This window comes from Gopherus evgoodei, chromosome 5 (genome assembly GCF_007399415.2).
Source record: "Gopherus evgoodei ecotype Sinaloan lineage chromosome 5, rGopEvg1_v1.p, whole genome shotgun sequence".
Taxonomy (NCBI): Eukaryota; Metazoa; Chordata; order Testudines; family Testudinidae; genus Gopherus; species Gopherus evgoodei.
Window position 1 is genome coordinate 76,619,602 of NC_044326.1, and position 22,297 is coordinate 76,641,898.

The 22,297-nt window shown below is 41.1% G+C and overlaps 1 protein-coding gene across 3 annotated transcripts in view; it reads left to right on the plus strand.

The window, feature by feature from the left end:
• The window catches only part of MARCHF1 (membrane associated ring-CH-type finger 1), a 335,941-nt gene that overhangs the window by 44,720 nt on the left and 268,924 nt on the right, over positions 1-22,297 (plus strand). For 2 of the 3 annotated variants that reach the window (XM_030563272.1, XM_030563271.1), the window contains exon 2: positions 17,863-18,072. In XM_030563272.1, the coding sequence (XP_030419132.1) occupies positions 17,974-18,072 (99 nt within the window). In that variant the 5' untranslated portion in view covers positions 17,863-17,973. Of the gene's footprint in view, positions 1-17,862; positions 18,073-22,297 lie in introns of those variants that run through there. The other variant, XM_030563270.1, reaches the window with a different exon arrangement.

The window sequence follows — 22,297 nt, forward strand, 5'->3', positions numbered from 1 at the left end:
TCGGATCACACCCCATCTAGTGTCCCATCACAGGCCATTGGGAATATTTACTGCTAATAGTCAAAGATCAATTAATTGCCAAAATTAGGCTATCCTGTCATACCATCCCTTCCATAAACTTAAAATGCTTAGTCTTGAAGCCAGATATGTCTTTTGCCTACACTGCTCCCCTGGTTAAAGAATTCAACTTTGAATTGTTGTTTGGGGTCTCTTATGGGATTATCCCGTGCCTCATAACCAAAATGTTGTCGTCTTCGGTGACTCTTGTATTCTTGAATGGGTGGGAAAATAGCTTCAGTGTGAAGTTCCTCTGCCAACTTTTGTGCGCTCTTCAGAACGTTTTGAAATCCCCCATCTGAAAGGAAAGACTGTAGGTATGAGTTTGCTTTGTCCAGTTGTTCCATTGCTCCAGATATGTCAAGGTCAACACCCTGGAGTCTCTTGCTTACAACATTTATTTCAAAGAGTATGTCATGCCACAATACTAAGCCACACAGAATGTGAAGTTATGTATGTTTCTGGTGATTCCATTTCCCTCTGCCACTGTTCTGCCACGGACAGTTTGTCATAGCATTATCCTCCATAATGGCAACTATGGCATCATCTATCTTCCCAATTTGGTGTTTGATAGGTTTATCGCCTCCACTCAACTTTCCCATAATGTGGCACTCAGTGGTTTCAGTGTGAGAGGATGTTCCCAGATGTTGCTTCAAAATTTGCCATCAATGAGTTGATGCAGAGAAAAATATATAGATGCTTTGAAATACATTAAAAACTTCAGCAGTCTCACTAGAAGCTGATATTGCATCACTGACCACCAAATTCAGTGAATGAGAACTGCATGGGACAAAAAAAGCTCGAGGGTTTAACTCTTGGATCCGTGTCTGCACTCCTCTGTTCCTTCCTCTCATGTTAGCACCATTATCGTAGCCCTGACCTCTCATGTCAGCTATCGCAATTCCTATATTTTTGAACTTTTTAAGAAGCACATTTGTCATACCAGCTCCTGTAGTATCATCAATGTCAATAAATTCTAGAAAATGCTCTCTGACAGTCACCATTGCAGGGACATTTTCACTAGATTCTGTTGTTGTTATTACAAAACGCACCACTAAAGTTGTTTGTTCCATATGACTGATGTCAGGTGTGCAGTCCAGAGTAACAGATGTGATGGGGCAAGGCCAGATGGCTACAGTAAAGTACTGAGGAACAGGTATGTTAGCCCCAGGCTAAACAAATCTCTAGTACCATGGTAACCAAATGGCAGTTGCTCCAGGTTAATCAAGGCACCTGGGCCAATTAAGATCTTTCTAGAAGGCAGTGGAGATAGCTACATTGATTAGAACACCTGCAGCCAATCAGGGCACCTGGGTTTAAAAAAGAGCTCACTCCAGTCAGGTGGGGAGGAGTCAGAGGAGAGTAAGCGCAGGTGAAGAGCTGGGAGCAAGAGGCACAAGGAGCTGAGACTGAGAGGGTGTGCTACTGGAGGATTGAGGAATTATCAGACAATCAAGCATTATCAGACACCAAGATGAAGGTCATGTGGTGAGGATAAACAAGGTGTTTGGAGGAGGCTATAGGGAAGTAGCCCAGGGAGTTGTAGCTGTCATGCAGCTGTTACAGGAGGCACTATAGATAGCTGCAATCCCCAGGGCCTTGGGCTGGAACCCGGAGTAGAGGGCGAGTCTGGGTTCCCCCCAAACCTCGCAACTCCTGATCAGACACAGGAGGAGTTGCCCCAGACTGTGGGTTCCACCAGAGGGAAAGATCACTGAGGTGAGCAAATCCACCAATAAGCGCAGGACCCACCAAGGTAAAGGAGGAACTTTGTCACACAGAGTAATATCTTGCCGACTTCAGATCTGCCACAATCTTCTATTTGACTTTTGTTGCCAATAACTGTGTGATCTCATTTTGAATTGTTTTCCCAAGGTAGTGGCGCATGTACATTTCTTGGGTGGTGACTTTCTTCTTAGATGCTCCGGGAGTACTGCATCAAATTCAGCCATCAGCTCCACAATTTTAAGGAAGTTTCCATTGTTTGGCACATACAGCTGATCTGAAGTGCCACGCAGTGCTAGGTTTTGGTAGCAAGCATTCTCACAATGGCAATGAGCCTTTTCAGAACATTTTGCCAGTAAAGAGACTCTGATGCAATCTTCTCTTGATGCTCATCATCTATGGTGGCCTTTAACCTTTAGTCTCATCTCAAGCTCTTGACACCCCATGGAATGCTCTCTGGTGATTTGCTGCCTTCTCATGGTATGCCAGATTTCTAGTCAGATTTTTCCAGTCCTTTGTTCCAGTAGAACCCAATGTGGCTGGAATATTAGACTGGAAGAGTTTGCAACAAAAACAGTATGCAGTATTCTGGGTTTTTGAGTACATAAGTCATGGCCTCTCCATTTTGTCACCACTGGGGATTTCACACCAGTAATGTGTTGGATGGATGTGTCTATTTTCATTGTCTTTGGGGGAACATGAAGTTTTTCACTTCTGTGGCCCATCCAGTACAAGGAAATCCCTCAGGCTACTGCTCAAGTGGGTCCACAGTCCTGGATCATCTAGACTTAAGGAACTAAACACAGCAGCAGTTCTTTCTTGTGCCTCCACCACACTCTTCTCTGATCTACACTTTTTTCTTCAGGAATGTGCATGGTTACATCCATTTGAGATGGAGATATGGATGCTGCAGTAGCTGCCAGGTCACCTGCAATCTGACAACTGGAAGATCAGGCATCTCCTCACCACTCACATCCTCACTGGGGCCGGAAGGCTCACTGTGAACATTTGTGACTATGAATCTCAGGAGAGCTCCTTCCTGCTTAGATAGACAAGCTTCCTTTGCTTGCTTTCTTTTTCTGAATGCTGCCCCAGAGGGGCATTTTCTTCTTTCACGCATGACTGCTGTTCTGTGCCAGCTATAGTGGCTCTCAACACTCAGTTGAAGGGGACAAATAAGCAGGCTAGTAGCAGGGCCTGAGTAAGGGAAGATATCAGGGTCTTAAGGGCCTAACTGGCTCCTACTACTTCAGTTGACTTCCTGTTCTCCTCAAGTGGGTTCATGGAAGCAGCAGGAAACAGGAAGCTCCCTGAGAAGCTGCTGTTAATTAGTCCAGGCTCCTGGAGGTGCTAGAGAAATACATAAGAGGCTCAACCTCCTCTCTCTCTCCCTGCAGCTCCTGCTGCTTTCTGTTATCCCCTCTCACCTTTTCTCTTGCCTGCCTGTTATGTCTCTTGTGCCCGCCTTCGTCCAGCACAGCACTCCACCATCTCAGTGCATCTAGAGCAGAGAGAATACATATGGACCAGCAGCAGACACAATTTTCTACACTCTGGGTCCTAATGCCCCCCCCCAGTCTGACAGCTGAACAGCTGCCTCAGTTCCCCTCATGGTAAGGCCAGCCCTGTCAGTTGATTTCCTCATTTGTGTCCACGCTTTCAGTGAAAGACAAGGCAGCAAATCCACATACCTTCAAAGAGCTGTCTCTGTGCCACAGACACTTCGGCTGACTTACTCAGCACTTCACCACCTTTTGGAGTTTAAGGCAGCAGGTTTAAAACAAACAAAAGGAAGTATTTCTTTACACAATGCACAGTCATTGCCAGGGATATTAGGAAGGTCAGAAGTATAACTGGGTCAAAAAAGCAGCAAAGAATCCTGTGGCACCTTATAGACTAACAGACGTTTTGGAGCATGAGCTTTTGTGGGTGAATACCCACTTCGTTGGATGCATGTAGTGGAAATGTCCAGGGGCAGGTATATATATGCAAGCAAGAAGCAAGCTAGAGATAACGAGGTTAGTTCAATCAGGGAGGATGAGGCCCTGTTCTAGCAGTTGAGGTGTGAAAACCAAGGGAGGAGAAACTGTCTTTCACAGTCTTTGTTGAATCCTGAGCTGATGATGTCAAATTTGCAGATGAACTGAAGCTCAGCAGTTACTCTGCGAAGTCTGGTTGTCATGGTATAATTCCCCACTCTGAACCTTAGCGTCCAAAAGATGGGGTACCAGCATGAATTCCTCTAAGCTCAATTACCAGCTTAGTACTTGTAGCGCTGCCACCAACCAGGAATTCCAGTGCCTGGTACATTCTGGTCCCCCTAAAAACCTTGCCCGGGGATCCCCAAGACCCAGACCCTCTGGATCTTAACACAAGGAAAGTAAACCCTTTCCCTCACCGTTGCCTCTCCCAGGCTTCCCCTCCCTGGGTTACCCTGGAAGATCACTGTAATTCAAACTCCTTGAATCTCAAAACAGAGAGGAAAATCCACCTTCCCCCCTCCTTCTCTCTTCCCCCCTCCCAGACTCTCCCTGAGAGAGAAAGTAATCCTAACACAGAGAGAAAATTAACCTCTCTCTCCCCCTTCCCTCCTTTCTCCCCACCAATTCTCTGGTGAATCCAGACCCAGTCCCCTGGGGTCTCACCAGAATAAAAAAACAAACAGGTTCTTAAACAAGAAAAGCTTTTAATTAAAGAAAGAAAAAACAGTAAAAATTATCTTTGTAAATTTAAGATGGAATATGTTACAGGGTCTTTCAGCTATAGACACTGGGAATACCCTCCCAGCCTAAGTATACAAGTACAAATGAAAATCCTTCCAGCCAAATACACATTTGCACTCCTTCCAGCCAAATACATATTTACAAATAAAGAAAACAAACATAAGCCTAACATGCCTTATCACCTAGTACTTACTATTTTGAATCTATAAGTACTTGTATCTGGGAGATTGGAGAGAAACCTGTTTGCACGTCTGGTCACTCTCAGAACCCAGAGAGAACAAACACCAAATACTAACAGCACACAAACAAACTTCCCTCTCTCAAGATTTGAAAGTATCCTGTCCCCTGATTGGTCCTCTGGTCAGGTGACAGCCAGGCTCACTGAACTTGTTAACCCTTTACAGTCAAAAGAGACATGAAGTACTCCTATTCTATTAACTCTTAACTATCTGTTTATGACACTGGTCCTGAAGTTTTTTTGCTGCAGGATGGCCACCTTAAGGTCTGCTATTGTGTGGCCAGAGAGGTTGAAGTGTTCTCCTACAGGTTTTTGTATATTGGCATTCCTAATATCTGATTTGTGTCCATTTATCCTTTTCCATAAACTGTCCAGTTTGGCCGATGTACATAGCAGAGGGGCATTGCTGGGTGTCAGGCCAGTCCTTGCCCACAGACAACCTGCCAACCTGACGCATATTCTCACCAGTAACGGCACACCGCACCACAGGAACTCTAGCTCAGGAACCAATCCATGCAACAAACCTCGATGCCAACTCTGCCCACATATCTACACCAGCAACACCATCACAGGACCTAACCAGATCAGCCACACCATCACCGGTTCATTCACCTGCCCATCCAGCAATGTAATATACGCCATCGTATGCCAGCAATGCCCCTCTGCTATGTACATCGGCCAAACTGGACAGTCTCTGTGGAAAAGGATAAATGGACAAAAATCAGATATTAGGAATGGCAATATACAAAAACCTGTAGGAGAACACTTCAATCTCCTTGGCCACACAATAGCAGACCTTATGGTGGCCATCCTGCAGCAAAAAAACTTTAGGAGTATCTGCAAATTTGACCCCATCAGCTCAGGATTCAACAAAGACTGTGAAAGACCGTTTCTCCTCCCTTGGTTTTCACATCTCAACTGCTAGAACAGGGCCTCATCCTCCCTGATTGAACTGACCTCATTATCTCTAGCTTGCTTCTTGCTTGCATATATATACCTGCCCCTGGAAATTTCCACTACATGCATCCGACGAAGTGGGTATTCACCCACGAAAGCTCATGCTCCAAAACGTCTGTTAGTCTATAAGGTGCCACAGGATTCTTTGCTGCTTTTATAGATCCAGACTAACATGGCTACCCCTCTGATACTTGGGTCAAAAAAGAATTAGATCAGTTCATAGAGGATAGGTCCGTCTGACTTTAGCCAAGATGGTCAGGGATACAACCCCATGTTATGATGTCCTTAAGCCTCTGACTGAAGCTGGACCGGATATCAGGGGATGGATCATTCAATAATTGCCCTGTTCTGTTTGTTCCCTTTGAAGCATCTGGCACTGGCCACTGTCAGAAGACTGGGCTAGATGGACTATTGGTCTGATACAATATGGCCATTCTTAAGGTGTGTGGAGGGGGAAAGCTGCAAAAAAATGCAGGAGCTGGTGATGGGATTGAATTCCATCCTGCCCATAATATGAACAATATACAGTAATACAACATTTTTACTGCAATATATAGTAACACTGCACTCAGACCCAGTGAGATCAGCCTGCCTGGGGCCTAAGGTATGGCATGCATGTGTCTTAAAGCATCTTAAAGCCCTTTGATGTCATAAAGCTGTTGAACAATAATGTTGTGAAGTGATATTGCTCATTTCTCTGCTGGAGAAAAATCTTTCCTTCATTAATGGCTAGTACAAGAAGGCAGATGATGAGATGGCACTGTCAACTGCATGCAGCAAGCACTGAACATTGAAGAGTAACCTGTGCGTCAGTGACATAGGGCAGGAACATCACTATATCCTGTCCCTGTTCCCAGATTTACAATTTTTAAACCCCCAACACTGTTCTCATGCTTAGTGGAAGTGAATAATCAACACAAGTAAAATTTAGCTGACCTGATGTTGGAAACATATGCTTGGACCACACCAATCTGTGATGTCATTTGGTGGCAGCAATGACAGTGTGCAAGAGAATTATGTGGATAGTAGCCGTAAAGATGTTTTAAAAACCCAAACTAAACACAATGTACACTGGATACACAATTATCCCCATAAAGAGAATAAGAGAGGGAATAAACCACCTATGACAGATGTTAGTCATGATGGTTAATGCCTTATTGGAAGACACTGAAATACCATGTTGATGAGAATGGTACAAGAACCTGTATAGGACAATCTCTTTAGGCCAGTTTAGAAGAGTGGGACTTGTGTATATGGTCAAGGGCTTGAGAATTCTGCAAAGGGAAGGGCCACAAAGACTGTGGACCAGACCCTTCAGACCCTTCTGTTGTCTGCCAATAAATAACTGCTAATGGTATATTCAGCTTGAGGGATTTGAAGCTTCAGCTGCTTTAAGTAGCAATGTTTTATGAAGGGGCCCATAATCTAGTATGAGTGTACAGTTCAACAGCTCCTGCAGTGACCAAAATGCAGACTTGCTTCTCCACACATGCTGCGTAAATGTGAGAGGAGCAGATAACTCGTGCTCTGGAGTATAAACCCACTAAGATTCCGGGCCCCCTGTATGTTTCTCTGTTGTTCTCCTCCTTTCTCCTTTTTGTTTTATATAGCTGAATAAGAGTTGTGTTCTCTTTTTCCCTTTATATACAAAAATCATATGCTGGTGGCAAAAATTCTATTTTGCTTTGATTCTCATTATTTTAACTTATATATCTGATATAATCAGTTGTGGTCTCAGTCGGGCAAGTTTTATTATTTAGAACCAAGCAATATTAACTATGGATAGGATTCATTTTTTTGAGAACCTGGCTGTGAATTCTTTCTAAATCTGCTGCCACTCCTATTGACAGAGCTTGTTTTCTTATACAATATTATTGGTTTATATGTGATCCTGTGGGCAATGTCCTAGGCTGTCTTACCAGTGGTTTAGTGCACACATTTTTTATTAAAATGGATGTGTAACAAGCTGGGAAACCTCTGTAACTCTTCTGCTGTAGCTGGCATTATTTCTAGTTGTACTATGATTTACTCCTTTTGTAATTTTGTAACTGCTGTTTGTGCAGATCACAGGCAAAGATCAATATTGCCTTGATACACTCACTAATAACAGAGGAGAGGTACAATGACTACCTTTATACAAATTGCTGTTTGACATACTGTCACTGTGCCTCAGGGGGTCACAGCTGAGAATACCAGGACAAACATTGCTAGAAATGGGACAAACTTACCCCAAACTGGTGGTTATTCTCTCATAAGAAATACCAAGCCATTAACAAAAGTAAACACATTGGTTAATAAGTCAGAACTGCAGTCTCCTTGTTTCATCACGAAGATACTAGACTTTATGACGAGCGGTAATTTAAAACCAATTTCCTCAAGCAAAGGGTTCTTCTAATCCTAAAATATCATCCACCCTGCCAGGTCACCATATAACTCAGATTTTACCCAATAATCATGCTATTGTCAATCCTTTAGTATCTAATATCTAAAAGTTTATTTATAAGAGAAAAGAAGGAGGAGAAAGTTACAATGAACAAGGAAAACAAATACACTACTCTCGAAGTTTTTGTATCAGGTTTAAAGCAGTGATGGAATAAACTGCTGGCTTGTAAAGTCTCTGGTAACTTCCAAAAAAATTGGAAAGTCCTCAGTCCATTGGTTGGAATGCTCCTTTTATTGTAAGTCCATAGTCCAGAGATTAGAGCAGGAAAGAGGGAAAATGGAGATGCTTCCAGGGTTTTTTATACCTTTTACCATATGGAGGGATTGCTCTCGGTTTTAGTTTGCAGAAAATTACAGGCACAAGATGGAGTCCAGGATCACATGAGCAAAGCACATGGCCTTGCATGCTTTAAGTCATAGGAGCAGCCATTACCCATATTATGACCTAAATGTCCCCCAGAGAGGCTTACGGGGGGGGGGGGGGGAGACAAGCTTCTTCTATATCCATTGTGGGAGCTAAGTATCCTTTAATGGGCCATCAACTTGAATAGTCCATTCACGATGAGCTGGCTGTACTGGATGCGACTACCTTGAGGGTGATACCCAAGGAGCAAACATATTTGAAATACAGGTATATAGTCAATGTTCATACCTTCGGATACAAAATGATACTTGCATATAAACAGGATAATCATACTTAGCAAATCATAACTTTTCCAATGACACCTTACATGAGCTACTTTGTACAAGATTTGTTGCAATTCTTTAACAGTGGTAGCAACAATGATATACATGGTAATATTTTAATCATACAACATCACACATACACACTTATTACCTTAAACATATAGTTGTTCTTTAAAAAATTTAAATTGCCTTTGATAACCAAATATTACTTAGGGAATTGTATCACCACTTATGTATTCCTTATGCTATTGGGGAAGCCTGCTTAGAGGTCTGTAGAAATAGATTGCTGCTGTTTGGTAGATGTGAGGTTTGTCCAGGACACCCAAAACTATGAGCCACTGTGTTGCCACTTCACCTCAACAGGAGTGAACTTCGCTACTGCTTGTCCAGCTTGCTAGCAAACTCTTCAGGACTTCACCAGTCCAAATTTTGCCTTGCAGGGCAGTCCAAATCTGTCCTTGCAGAGAGCAATTAGATAACTTCATGGAGCATAAGTCATCAGTGGCTTTAGCCAAGATGGTCAGGGAACCCCAAATCCCAAGTTCCCCAGACAGGTCTCCTTGCAGTTTATAGTCCCTCTCACTGCACACTCACAGAAGTTAAGTTTGCTACTTCCAATGAGACAATGTACACACCAACCTGTTGGGTTACCTGAGGACTCACTCTCCACTGTTAATGCATAGTACTGAAATGGCTGTGTAATAAAAAAGAATGAATTGATAGATAAAGAGCAGATATGTAAGTGACAGGAAGCAAGAATCAATTAGACAGATATAGTTACAAACAAAACAAATCAAAAAATGCTTTCTCGTGACTAAAATTTAATTTCAGCAAGTTTTGTCTTAACAGATTTTTCATTTACATCATGTTTCCAGAAACTCTTGCCCTTCTGGTCAAGAGGTCCAACTTTCATAGGCTCAAAGGATGTTGTCCATTTATGTCCGCCTAAGTGATGGGTAACTAAAATGTCTTTTTTTGCTAACACCATTTTACTCAAAGTGCATTGTCTCTGCCTGAAGAGCCAGGAAAGCTTCCTGTGGAGCAGATTCTGTCCCCCAGCATGATTGTTAAATGGTCTCTCCCACTCGTTTACCTTGATGGCTTTGTTTACCCTTTATATATAAATTTATTTTCACTGTCCTCTGCTTGTTACTAATCCAGTGAGACAGGTAAATACACATTCCTTTGTCTAGGACAGACCTCCCAAACATATTAACAGCACACATCTATAACTCGTGCATAACCACTACATACATCACACAATGATTTTTAAGACCAGTGTGTCATCAGTTTAGATATGATAGCTTACATGATGCCTTTGGATATATATCTTATGACAACCGTGTGCTGGGGAAGTGAATGTGTCAGGCCTGATGTGAGTTACAGTAGGCGGGGTTGGGGGGGCATTCTGCCAGTTGGCATTGAGAGTATCCCAGAGTCACAGCAGAATTTACTAATTTCCTGTACTATAATTTGCTTGTACGGAATCCTGCCAGTTTATATGTGAAGTGTTCAAAGTTGCATTGGGGAAAAAATGGCAAAATAAAACTCTTATTTTGGAATGTCTACTGTTGAAAAGAAGTTTTAATAATAAGATCACTGGTAAATTAAATAACTCAAGATTTCACAGGTCTTATAGTTAAGCAAGCAAACAAAAACCCTTTAGAGGTGGACTCTCCAAAATTCTTGGGGGAAAAATTCCATGCATTTGTCTTTCCTTCTTCCCCACCAGGGAGAGGTGAAAATTATATTGTGTTGTATTTTTATATTAAAGGAAAAATTAGTCAGTCCCTTCATCTTCTAAAACGTTGGCTTTAAAATTTAACAAGTGTTCCCTCACCCTTCAAAAAGAATGTTCTGATTTGGAAAATAAAATACTCCACCTACAAAATTCTGAGGATAATGCTTTTCTCCTACTGTCCAGTCACAGTAATACCCTATTTTCTCTGCTCGGGGCACTCTGCCTCTGTTGATAGGATAGGTTAGCCCTCTGGCTAAACTAAATCCTGTCCTTCAGGTTAAATGAAAGCCCAAATATGGGCGTGGGGGAAGGAAATCTTTTGCATGGTAGGATTCTGCAAGAGCCTTTACCCTGCTTGGGTCACAGTCATTCCTTGGAGTTGGTATGTCCTACTCCTTGCAGGGAAGCAGTCATTTCTTCCAGCCTCTGTATTCCACTTCACTTTCCCTGGGCTGTTTCCAACCCTGGCTTACCTGCCTTTCTCTTAGGTCGCTCTCTGCCACATGTACTGTACATTAGACGCTCTCCTAGGCTCCTCTCCTAAGATCCCTTACAGACTGGAACCATGCTGATCTGTAGCCCAGACCTTGTCTTGGGAAAGCCCCACTAAGCAGGCTGCAACTCTTTCCAGGTTCCTTTACTCTACTGAGGAATAATGTCTATCTTTGATTTTTCTGTTTTCCTCATTCCAGCAGGCCTTGTTGTAGCCCATAATCTCCTGATTTGGGATAAAAACCAGACAGAGGTGAGCTCTTCTTGAAGGCCCGGCTCATTCTTAGATAAAACCTTATTTTTCTTATTGATATTATTCAATAAAGTTATGAAGACAAATGTTAGTCATGAGAGATCTTGAGTTATGCTGTTTTTTATACAATTTCTTGTTAAATACATGCTAATTAGTTTGTTTTAAATGGTTTTTTTTACGTCAGTGTTTAAGGCTAGGTGGAAGAAGTGTCTCTTGAAAAAACTTCAGGGTGAAGATTAGAAGTTAAGAAGGATAGAGAGGGAGTAGCATAATAAAAGGTCTGGAGTCACTTATGAGATGACAAGATCTGGGGTAACCAATTCACAGTAAACTGGCAGAATGAAGAGTACAAGCAGCAAAGGAGGAATTATTGAGATTTAGGGAAGGGCAGATTGCTGTGCATAGCCCTGAAGATGAGGATAAAGAGTTTGAATCTGATGCTTATAGAAAATGAAAACCAGTTCAGGAAATCAAGTATGGAGAGAAGGGGGAATTAAGGGGTGCTAGACAAAGCAGTGAGAAAAGATTACTTTAGCTGCAGCACACTGAATAGATTTGAAGGAAACAATGTCTGAATCCAGGAGGCCAGCAATGGAGATGCTGAAGTAGCTGAAGGAAGAGGTGACTAGGGTATGGATCCAGGGTTAGTGGCAGAGAAGAAGAGAAAGGAATGGATTTGGAGATGTTATAAAAGAAGTACTGCTGTGATTTAATCAATACCTTAGTTGCAGAGAGCAAACTTTTATTAAAAAGTTCAAACTCTCTTTCTATGTAACTAACTAACCTCCCTCCCCCCCTTCATGCACAAGAAGCCCAAGCTAGTTGGTATAGCACTTTCATGTGAAATTTTGGACTTTACTACTTTTTTTCCATGTGAAAAAAGGCTGTTGCCAAAGTCACATAGAAAAACAGCATTTAAGGGAGATAAAATAGTAGAGAGCAAAATGGGCATAGCTTGTGCATAGCTCTTCTTCTATTTTGCAGTAGACCCTGGGTATTTATGGAGCAACCACAGATTCCCTGGAACAAAATGCATATGGTGTTTGCTATAAAATTTTGGCAGCAGGTTTTCCAGTCAAACCCTGGAAACGTAATCTGAACTACATTTATCCAACTCTTGCAGAGATGTGTTTACTAAGTTTATTATAGAAGTTTTAGGTAGTTAATAAAGAGAAGTGCTGACACAGAGTCTAAACTGACTTCTTCGGCACCTGTGAAGTTTGCCTTAAAAAAAAAAAAAAAGCCAGAATTTATGCAGCTCTGCTGTGCAGTTTTTGGGGAGATGAAACTCATTCCTCCCAACTCAGGAATACAGGCCATAAAGCTATACTACAGCCTTTTCATGTCACACTCTTGCCTCATCAGCAGTGTTCACTTCCTGGAAAACATTTCAGATTCAGTGCAGAGTCCATGTCCTTGGGACACAGTAATTGTCTAGGTCTTCATATGTGGAAGCTGTACTAGTATGCTACTTTCAGCACAAAAAAAAAAAATTACTACATGGTTTCTGTGTTGTGTAGGCCATTCTGCAGCCCCCTCCGCCCAAAGATAATTTTATTGAGTATAAATTAATTTAACTACTGTTAAAAGAAAGAGTCAGATTCTTATGTGATGTAAATCAGTGTAGCAACAGTGACTCCATCAGAGCTGTGCATATTTTCACCACTTGACCATCTAGCCCCAAATCTGTAAATCCACTACAGTTGTAATGTTTCCTTGCAAATTGTGTTTTAACTAATTTTAAAAGGGTATTAGTTTAGATTTTGTAAATTCTAACTGATATTATTTAGTATCACAATGTCACTCTGCAAGATAATAGGCCTAATTCTCCTCTTATTTCACCAAAGTTATTCTTGATGTAAAGGAGCATGAGAAGAAAATCATGTTTTTACAGTATAACGTAGAACTAGTGAGAGAACATAATTAGAATTCAAGGGCCTGGTCTACTCTGGGAGGGGGATCGATCTAAGTTAAGCAACTTTAGCTGAAGTTGACGTACTTAGACCTACTCGCTGCTGCTGCCCTGTCGACTCTGCCTGCACCTCTCGTAGCGGTGGAGTACAGGAGTCAACGGGAGAGCGCTTGGGGGTCAATTTATCATGTCTAGATTAGATGCGATAAATCAACCCTCGCTGGATTGATCGTTGCCTGCCGATCCAGTGGGTAATATAGACATACCCTAGCTCCTTCTTTTGTGCTCTCCAACCAGGTGTAAATTAACACTGAAAAATATTCAGGCCACCCAAGAGTTCCTGTAAATCTGCCCATGCAGATTACATGTACTAAGATTCTGGTTGATCCAAGCATGGGAATGTAAGTAGTGGCCAAAGGAGCATCCATCACATCCAACCTAAATCATATGAATCACACTTCTTCTCCATAAGCCCTGACTTGGCATTCATCTATCAAGGCTCAGTATGCGGAAGAACAAAGCAGACCCTCTGAATAGTGAACAGTGTTGGTTTCTGGGGAGCCAGGATTGAGGCCTGACTTCTTCTGATTTACGGTTTCCTTTGTGTTCAAGGTTTTGGTCCAATGAAGACTGGTCAGTTTAACAAGTACATACCCCAGCATACTGTTGAGAGCATTAGACAAATGGAAGTTCTAAAAAAGATACTTTGGTCCATCTGAACTTGGCATAGAACAAGTTGAAGGAGGGATTGCAAGAAGTGGCTTAAACTTCCCCTTTGTATTTATCTGCTCCTGTGATACTGAGTGCAAGGCTGGTCAAACAGCTACTGAAGGTTTCAAAAAGCTGCAACCACAGCAGGAGATTGAGCCGTGCAAGAGCATCCTAGTCATGCCCCTCTCCTATTATAACCACACTTTCTTTGGAAGCTACATTACTATTGCACTAGCATGGCCCTTTGATTCTGGTTATGGTGACGACACAGCCAGAATCTGTTGGACATATGGCATAAAGTGGTGGTTTGATTTTTTTTTTAATTTATTTTTTTTTTGTAAAAGCAGTGTTAATTCCAACCTTCTAGCCTAGTTCCAATGTGGGAAACTAAGGAACAGATGCTGATGATCCTAACATCTTTTTCTATAAGTAGTCTCAATAGAGTTGCCAACTTTGTAATATTTAACAACCAGACACTGCAGCAGGAGTGTTGGAAGCTTCCCTTTCGCCTGAGGACCCACCCCTGCCCTGCTCCTTACCCCAGGCCTCACCCCTGCCCCACCTCTTTCCCCGAGGCTCCACTCCTGCCCTGCTGCTTCCCACCCTGAGGCTCCACCCTGTTTGCTCCTCTTCTCCCCCTCCCCAGTTGCTCACTGCTTTTTCCCCCTCCCTGTGTGGGTTGGGAGGGATTTGCCTGAAGAGCTGGGGCTGGAAGCTGCAGCTGCCCAATGGAAGTAGGAGGCGGCCCTGGATGAATAGGGCTGGCCTGGGTGATGACTCTGTGCCTCCCCCACCTGCAGTAACTGGACTTCAGGTGTCAGTAGATCTGACCAGACACCCTCAGGTCTCCTTTCGACCAGACTTTCTGGTAGAAAATAAGACATCTGGCTGCCCTAAGTCTCAATGATTTCATTGGGCCTGTTCATGGCATAAGAGTCTATTTAGGTCGGGGAAGGGTTTCCAAATCTGGCACACACTTTACATACCATCTACCTAATATTTCTCTCATAGTTGCATTTCCTACCCTGCACTCCTCTTGTGTAGTGTCTAACCCCAGATGGAAACTGCATTTCAGTAAGATGTGAAGTGGTTCTTGGGTGTATCTGTAAGACTGTAAATCACTTCAGAAGGCCAAGAGTCACTCTGGCTAAAATATGCTATAAATACAAATCAATATTATCTTTTCAAGAAGTGTTTTGATAGGATGTTGCTGTTCAGAGATCATGGGGTGTTCTTATAAATAAATATTTAATATATTTTAAAATATTACATTTTCAAATTTGTGAACAAATACTATACATAATGAGAAAGCAAAGGTAGACCAAACAATTGTGATTTGGGGTAGAACATCAGCTCTATACCCCACAACAGTATACATGGCAAAGAAGTCACAATAGGCTTCCTCTTATTAATGGGACAGCCACTGAAAGGGTAAAATATTCCATCCTAAAATCTGTCATTGACATGTTAGGAAAAAGAGGAGGACAGGATAGTAATTCAGCAACTAACCTGTGCCTGTAAAAGGCATCTGCCTCAATTTAGATCTGACTTTGTGTTTTAGAATAAACTGGGGGTTCATAAACTAAATAGGTTGCGGTGAGGTGCGGGGAAGAAGTCAAGCTTACCAAGAGCTGCTTGTCATATCCTGTAAGCTCTTTTTCTGGCTAACAGAGAGAGATCTGGATGGGCTTAAATGGATTACTGGTTAACCTAGAAATCTGATTTGAATCTCAATACAGATTCTTTAAAATGAAGAATTAGAGTGGTATTGCATCAAAAGTGAAGTTAGCTTCTGCCCCCCCCCCCCCCCAAAGCAGATGTGGACTCTGCTTTTTACTGGAAAATTCACTTTCAAGTCTCTCACACAAATAATAAAGTTCTGCTGTTGCATTAAGAAAGAGGTGGATGACTATCATGACAAAGCAGACCTAGATTCAGGGCTTCCTAATCCTAGAGATTTTAAGAGCAGGAAGATAGTTAGTTTGTCTAGGGACTTAAAACTTTTGACAAGCTAATTAGGATTCGTTAGCCTTAGACAACAATATTACTTAATATGAATAAACTAAGATCAACAATATGGTATACAGTATTACTTGTCTTGAAATGCCATTAAAGTACTTGATCCATGTATAGAACTGTTTTCGTAAACTGTTTCTAGTTCTGCTTTGCTTAAATCTCAGTATTTTTCTAGTTTATATTCCAAGTTCAGAAAAGATCCCCCTTTGTTGTATGTGTTTTGAGTTCTAAGTTTTTCAAACTAATTTTAAAATGTAAAATATATGAATTGGATGTAAATAGGTGAAAAATCCAATAAAGGAATCAAAAGATTAAAGGAAATATGGGAGTGCGAATAGATTTCATTTGTATTTAGTGTAAATATGTCTCCCCTGCATATCAGTATATTTTGTGCAGCTTCCACAGAAAGGATGTAACACATATGTATGCCTTCCAACAGGACTGCTAAGAGATTCATTCACCTTCATGTTATTCCAGTTTTATGCAAGTGTAACTCCATTGAAATCACTGGTGCACAACTGGAGTAATGCAATGGTGAACCAGGCCTTAATTTTTATTTTTGGGTACTTTCCAGTAGGCTAATTTAATCAAATAAAGTGAGAGATAGTAGTTGACACAATAAAGAAAAAGGTGTTTAAGAGAATCTCTTCACAAAATTATAAATAATGGGATCCAATATATATACATAAGCCGCCTTATTGATATAAGTAAAAACTCAACTACCTGTTTCAGGATATATTTAAACGTATATGGTACAGCCTGTTCACATATTATGTAATGTGTAAGTTGCCCATAAAAGACTTTTTGGTGCTTGTTCTGTCTTTATTTTTCTCTATTGCACCCATAACTATGTTATCAAAACACTGCTTAGAATATGTTTTGCTCTGTTCTAGGCCAGTTGTTTGTTACACCTTAGGAAGTTTAAAAAAATGTTTTTAGAAATAGATATATCAAACAAAGGACTCTGAAGAGGGAGAAATTTCTAAAACAGCTTTGCTTTCCATACCCTTTTGTGTAATATGACACTTGAGGACTGCTTCTATTGTTTTGCAGTTTAAAGCGGGGAGAAGAAACAGTTTCCTTGGTTTTGTTTCTGGAACCTGAGAGGAGCAGCAGCTATTGGGTGTAATAAATTCATGCAAATTATCTTTCAGAATGCATGTGTAAGTGTAAAACTGCCATGTGTACTCTGTTCTGTGCCTGTGACATCCTGCTGAGCTGGCTTCTGGTGCTGTCTCAGAGAAAGAAAGGTATGGGAAAGGGTTAACTTCTTACTACCAACCACTGAAAGGCACATTTGCAATTGCTCCCGGTCTTACCTTCCTTTTTACACCTCATTCACTCTCTGCTGCTTTTCACTTCAAGGCACATCCTTTGACCTAAGCAGATTATTGTGGACGCATGAAGGACACAGCAAGATATCCCTGCTTTTCAAGGAGGAGATTTGGCTCCAAAATAGGACTCTAAGCCTTTCGACTTATGCTTATTTACCTAGTCAGCTCGATACAGTGTCTCTGGGTGCTTAGTGGACTCCTGTGGAATCAGCCAGGAAACAAAAGCAGAAGTGGCAGCCGCTGCAAATGTGGGAGTCTGTGCCATTAAAGGGAAGCAGTTGCTAATAAGGGCCTGTGAGACCTAGGTTTCCTTGGTTTCCATGACAGTTATTAAGTAGCATAGAAATTGAATTGTCTCCCACAATGCTCTAGGGGGGAGAAAGGGGTGCTCCAGTGACAAGGCAGAGTAGTTATTACTTGCAGTAACTCGTCTGTCTGAGAATGCAAAACTCTCTGGATTATTACGTTGTGCAGTTTTTTTTTCTTTCCCAAATGTGGTTTGCTTTACTTTTTTGATGGAAGACTCTGGCTTGTGCTACAGTGTCTCAAATAATATTTTCCCCTTTTTATTTAGAAACTGAGCTTGGCAAAGCCAGGATATGAACAATTATACAGGTGGGCTACTCTGGCGGAGTGAAGATACAAGGCATCCAATCAGGCATTGGCAACCTGCAGAACTGTCAAAATGCCCCTCCAACAGATTTCTGTAGTCCCAGCGCGGGAGACTGCCAGCAATGGGAGAAGTTCAATGGGCAGAAACAAAGAGAAGAGCAAGGAAGTCGAGGTAAGAGGAAGGTTTTGATCTGATACAATAGGAAAAGCCAATCCACAGTAGCTAGCATTTCTGTCTGCTCAACAGGATGTAACTTTGGACCAGCACGAACATGATCACAGCATGCTTTAGCAGACTGAAATTGAATTCCTATAAAACCAATAATAATAGACTAAAATGCATCTCTGAATTATGGGGGGGGGTGTTTATAAATATTTAGGATTATTACTGAAACAGGAGCTTGCAAATTGCGGTGCCAGTGGCATGGTTTTTGTTACGTTTTATTTAAATATTTCAATGCTTAACTCTTTTATGAGCTTTATAGCCCACTAGCATTGAAAGACAATGGATATTTATTCCATATAAATGTGCAGATTTTCAGATGTCAAGGCAGTTTGAACATTATAGTTTCTTGTTCCTAGTTTTTTTTGGGGGGAAAGGAATAGCTGAGAGAGATTCCTCTTTAAGGGAAAACATATTTATTGTGTTAATGCTAAAGTCTGTTTCACTAATATGCATGCACTCCTTGTATTAAACATAGGCACGAGTTCTATAGCCTACAAATTAGTCTACATTTTCATTTAAAATACATCAGTTTGTTTTGTTTTTCATCCATTGTCTCCTACCTTTCATGAAAAAGATGATTAAAAAGCAATAAATATTATTCCACCAGTATTAATAATCAGGTTTCGCCTATTTAAGAGAACAGTCTTGGATCAAAATACAATGAAAAAGATGCACATGAAATGTAAAAATCTACGCAATTGTTTCTAAGTTTTGAAAAGTGTTTTGTGGGTGGGTGGCAGAGATTCTAGTTTAAAATACCCATCAGTAGTAGGTGACACCATACAAAACAAAGCAAGGATGAGATGATATCAGAAATAAATACGGTAGCAGCTAAAGCTGCTGAGCCCCTTGAACACTTTTTCCTTGGTATATTCCCAATTAATCATTTACAAACATTTTTTTTTCTGTTCTGAATGTTAATCCTTCTATCTGGAAAACAAGTGTGGCTGTGGAGAAAACATATGAGAATATTTTAATGGTGAATTGGGAGAAAAGTAATAAAGTTCACTGAATTTCCAAAGAAAAGTGGTGTTTACAACCCCCCTTTTAAAATCATTTTTATGACTTTGTTTTCAAGAAATAATTTTAGAGACTAACAGATGCTGATGTTTCTAGGATTGTTGTGCGATGGTGGAAAATACTAGTTGATTTGTTGACTGATTTTAGACTAAGAAACTTTAGGTCTGGTAATTGGCTTAAGACAAATGTAGCAGTCATTGTTTTCTGATTTTAAATTTAGGGAAGAAAATCCTTGACAATGTCCTTCCCTAGAAGTGAAAAAAAGTATCTTTTTTTCCAAATGCCCTGTGCTAATCAGTGTTTATCAAACTTGATAATGCCTAGAGTTTTGTGCACTTGGAACAAACTTTAATTTTTTCCATAATAGTGATAAAGAGTGAAGTGGAAAGTGTTCAAATTAAGATTGCATATATGGAAATGTAAAATGTTACCTAGAATAAAGTGACTTTTCTAATTTTTGATTTAAATTATTTTTGACAGAGTAATACATTTGTTTAACATCCACACAGAATTCATTAGAATCAGTAGAATTGTCTTGTGCTCCACTGTGGGTGACTTTTGTCCTGTGAAGGGCTGAACCAAATCATTTTGGAAAGAATCAGATACCTCCGAGTACAAATGTTTGCAGGTTTTTCATACAGATGTATAGTTGGGAAGAGCAAACTAGTTTACAGAACTGATTATATTCATGAAAGTTTAATTAATTTTTACTTTCTTTTTTTAAAAAAGTGCCTGTTGCAGAGTATTGGTTAAAATGCATATTCAGAACTGCCCTCTGCTGGACAGCATGTCTGATCTGCTCAACTATATGGTCCTCCCTCTGTCCGTAGCCGCAATTTATGCAGGATAAAAGACGGAATACTACTAAGGGGTAATGGAGATTCTCCTTTAGATCAAGTGGTAGGGATGTTTTTCCAGAGCCGAAGGCCCTTGAACAGGGCAATTGAAACTGTTCAGCTAAAACCCTAAGCATATCTTAAATGTATGCTTGGTTTGGATTTTCTGTGTTTGTGGGTATGTGAGGTTCAGCAGCATTGTGCCAAAGTGGGCTAATGTTTGGGTTCACAGAAATAGTCCTTTGTCCTTCTAGCTTTTCTCTCTCTCTATCCTCTCTGTTCTCTCCCACTCTCACCTAGAAACCTTCCTCCATTCCATCCCATTCCACAACTTATTTTTGTCTCCAGTAGCAGCCTTCCCCTTGTGCTAGGCTCATGAGGTATATTGATACCCTCTATCCTTCCGCTGGGTCTTTAGGGGCTTCTGAGTAACTGCTTCCCCACCTTTTCCACCAGCAGGTTGTGTGGTTTTTTTTGTTCGTTTGTTTTATTTGAAAGGAAAGAGTCTTTGAAAGCCACTGTCCTCTAGCCATTAGAAAGATCTTCTTGGGTGGTAGAAGCAGAAAGCAAGTTTAGTAGAACAGGGAAATGTGCCTTCTTATTTCCTGAGCAGGGTCCGAAAGATGCTCCATAATCCCTGGCTACTATGTGGGTGTAGAAGGTGTATGTCGTCTAACAAGTGATGAGTAGGGAACTCCCTTGGGTTTCCCAATTGCTGCATTGGAGATTATGGAGGAACCTTTCCATTTCTGTCTATTCACGTGGCTGGCTGCAGCGAGAGAACGGGTGTTATTAGCCTCACAGTGTGCAGTAGTGGGAAGGGCAGGTGTATACTGGTTGAGCCAACAGAAGGACCTCAGAACTATGCAAAGTTCAAGACCCACCACAGCTGCATGTTTCTAATGTCTCCTGGGAGCGCTTCCGCCGAACGTTTTACTTTAGTAAAAGATTTTTCACTTTTAAGACAGGTGGTTGGCTGATACGGAGACATTATCCATAATATCAGTAAGTGCAGGGTTACTTAGAGCCCTCAGCCACATGAATATTCTAGCAGTATTGGGAGCACCAACATAGTATACACATATGAGGATATGTTTGCAAAGTGGCCTGCCTCTTGAGAGTGTGATGTTCAATTTCTTTGTAGGAGTAAAAGTGCTGGTGCTATTCAAATATGCTCAACTCTTTTTTTAGCCACGTAATACGATTTCTGGTCAGCTTGTCTCACTGTGTATTGTTGAAGTCATGGTTAACAGTAGGGTTCTACATAAAATGTAATAATAAAGAGCCAGGTCCCATTGTTTGTGCACAGTGCCCAGTTCAGGAGAAAAGTGGTTTGGGGCCAGTTTTGCACTACCGTCCAAATCCTGAGGCCACGGGGCACTGGTATTGTTCCAAGAAGCAATTTATAGTAGCCTGAAAGCTCCCCAAGGGACTGTTCTGACAGCCAGGGATTTTCAGGGAATGGGGGTGCCAAAGTCACACCTTCTTTCCCATGGACAATCCTAGGCACTTGTGGTATGGAGAGGTGGGTGTTACTGGAGCTACTACAATAGCTGTCCACTACATTTCCTCAAGGCAAGGATAATCTTCCACTAGCTTTAGGGCAGCTTTGCATTCAGAAATGCAGGACAGACTCTGGCCCAAAAAGTGTAGTTGAGCAAGTTTTACGTGTCCTTCATCTCAATCTATTCCTCCGTCAACATTGTCTAAAAAAGTACTTGTAAATAATGAGGAATTAATTGGTGGTTGTAGGCAGCCATTCTAAAACTTGTAAGTGATTGGGGTTTTTTTATATTCCATGGTTATATTGATTTTTCTCAATGTACATTTTTCTGAAAAGCTATAAATATTTTGCTTTATGCCTGTGTGTGAGAATAAGCAAAATTCTTTCTGGATGTAATTCCATTGACTTCAGGGAAATTGCAAGACAGATGAATTTGCTACTATATATTTTAGGCCCTGAGAGACCTATAGTTATGTTAGAATTCTGGTTTATATACATAATGTAAAATTTCTGTGCATTCATTTCTAAACCCCCCACCTCCCAAAACTCTAAGTAAACCAAAACTCCTAGGTGTGCCTAACTTGTATGTGCAGCATCCCACATACAAATGGGAAAACACGAAAGCCTACATTTTCAAAAGAGTCCACTTATGTTATAGGCCACAGTGTGTGTGTGTCCAAACTGAACTCTTAAAATCAATTGAAGCTGTGACTCCTCAACAGTCCTAAAAATCAGGGCCCCACTGTCTGAAATTGAGCACCGTAATCTTGTCAAAACTTTTGAAAATCTAGGCATCAATGAGTTGAGATCG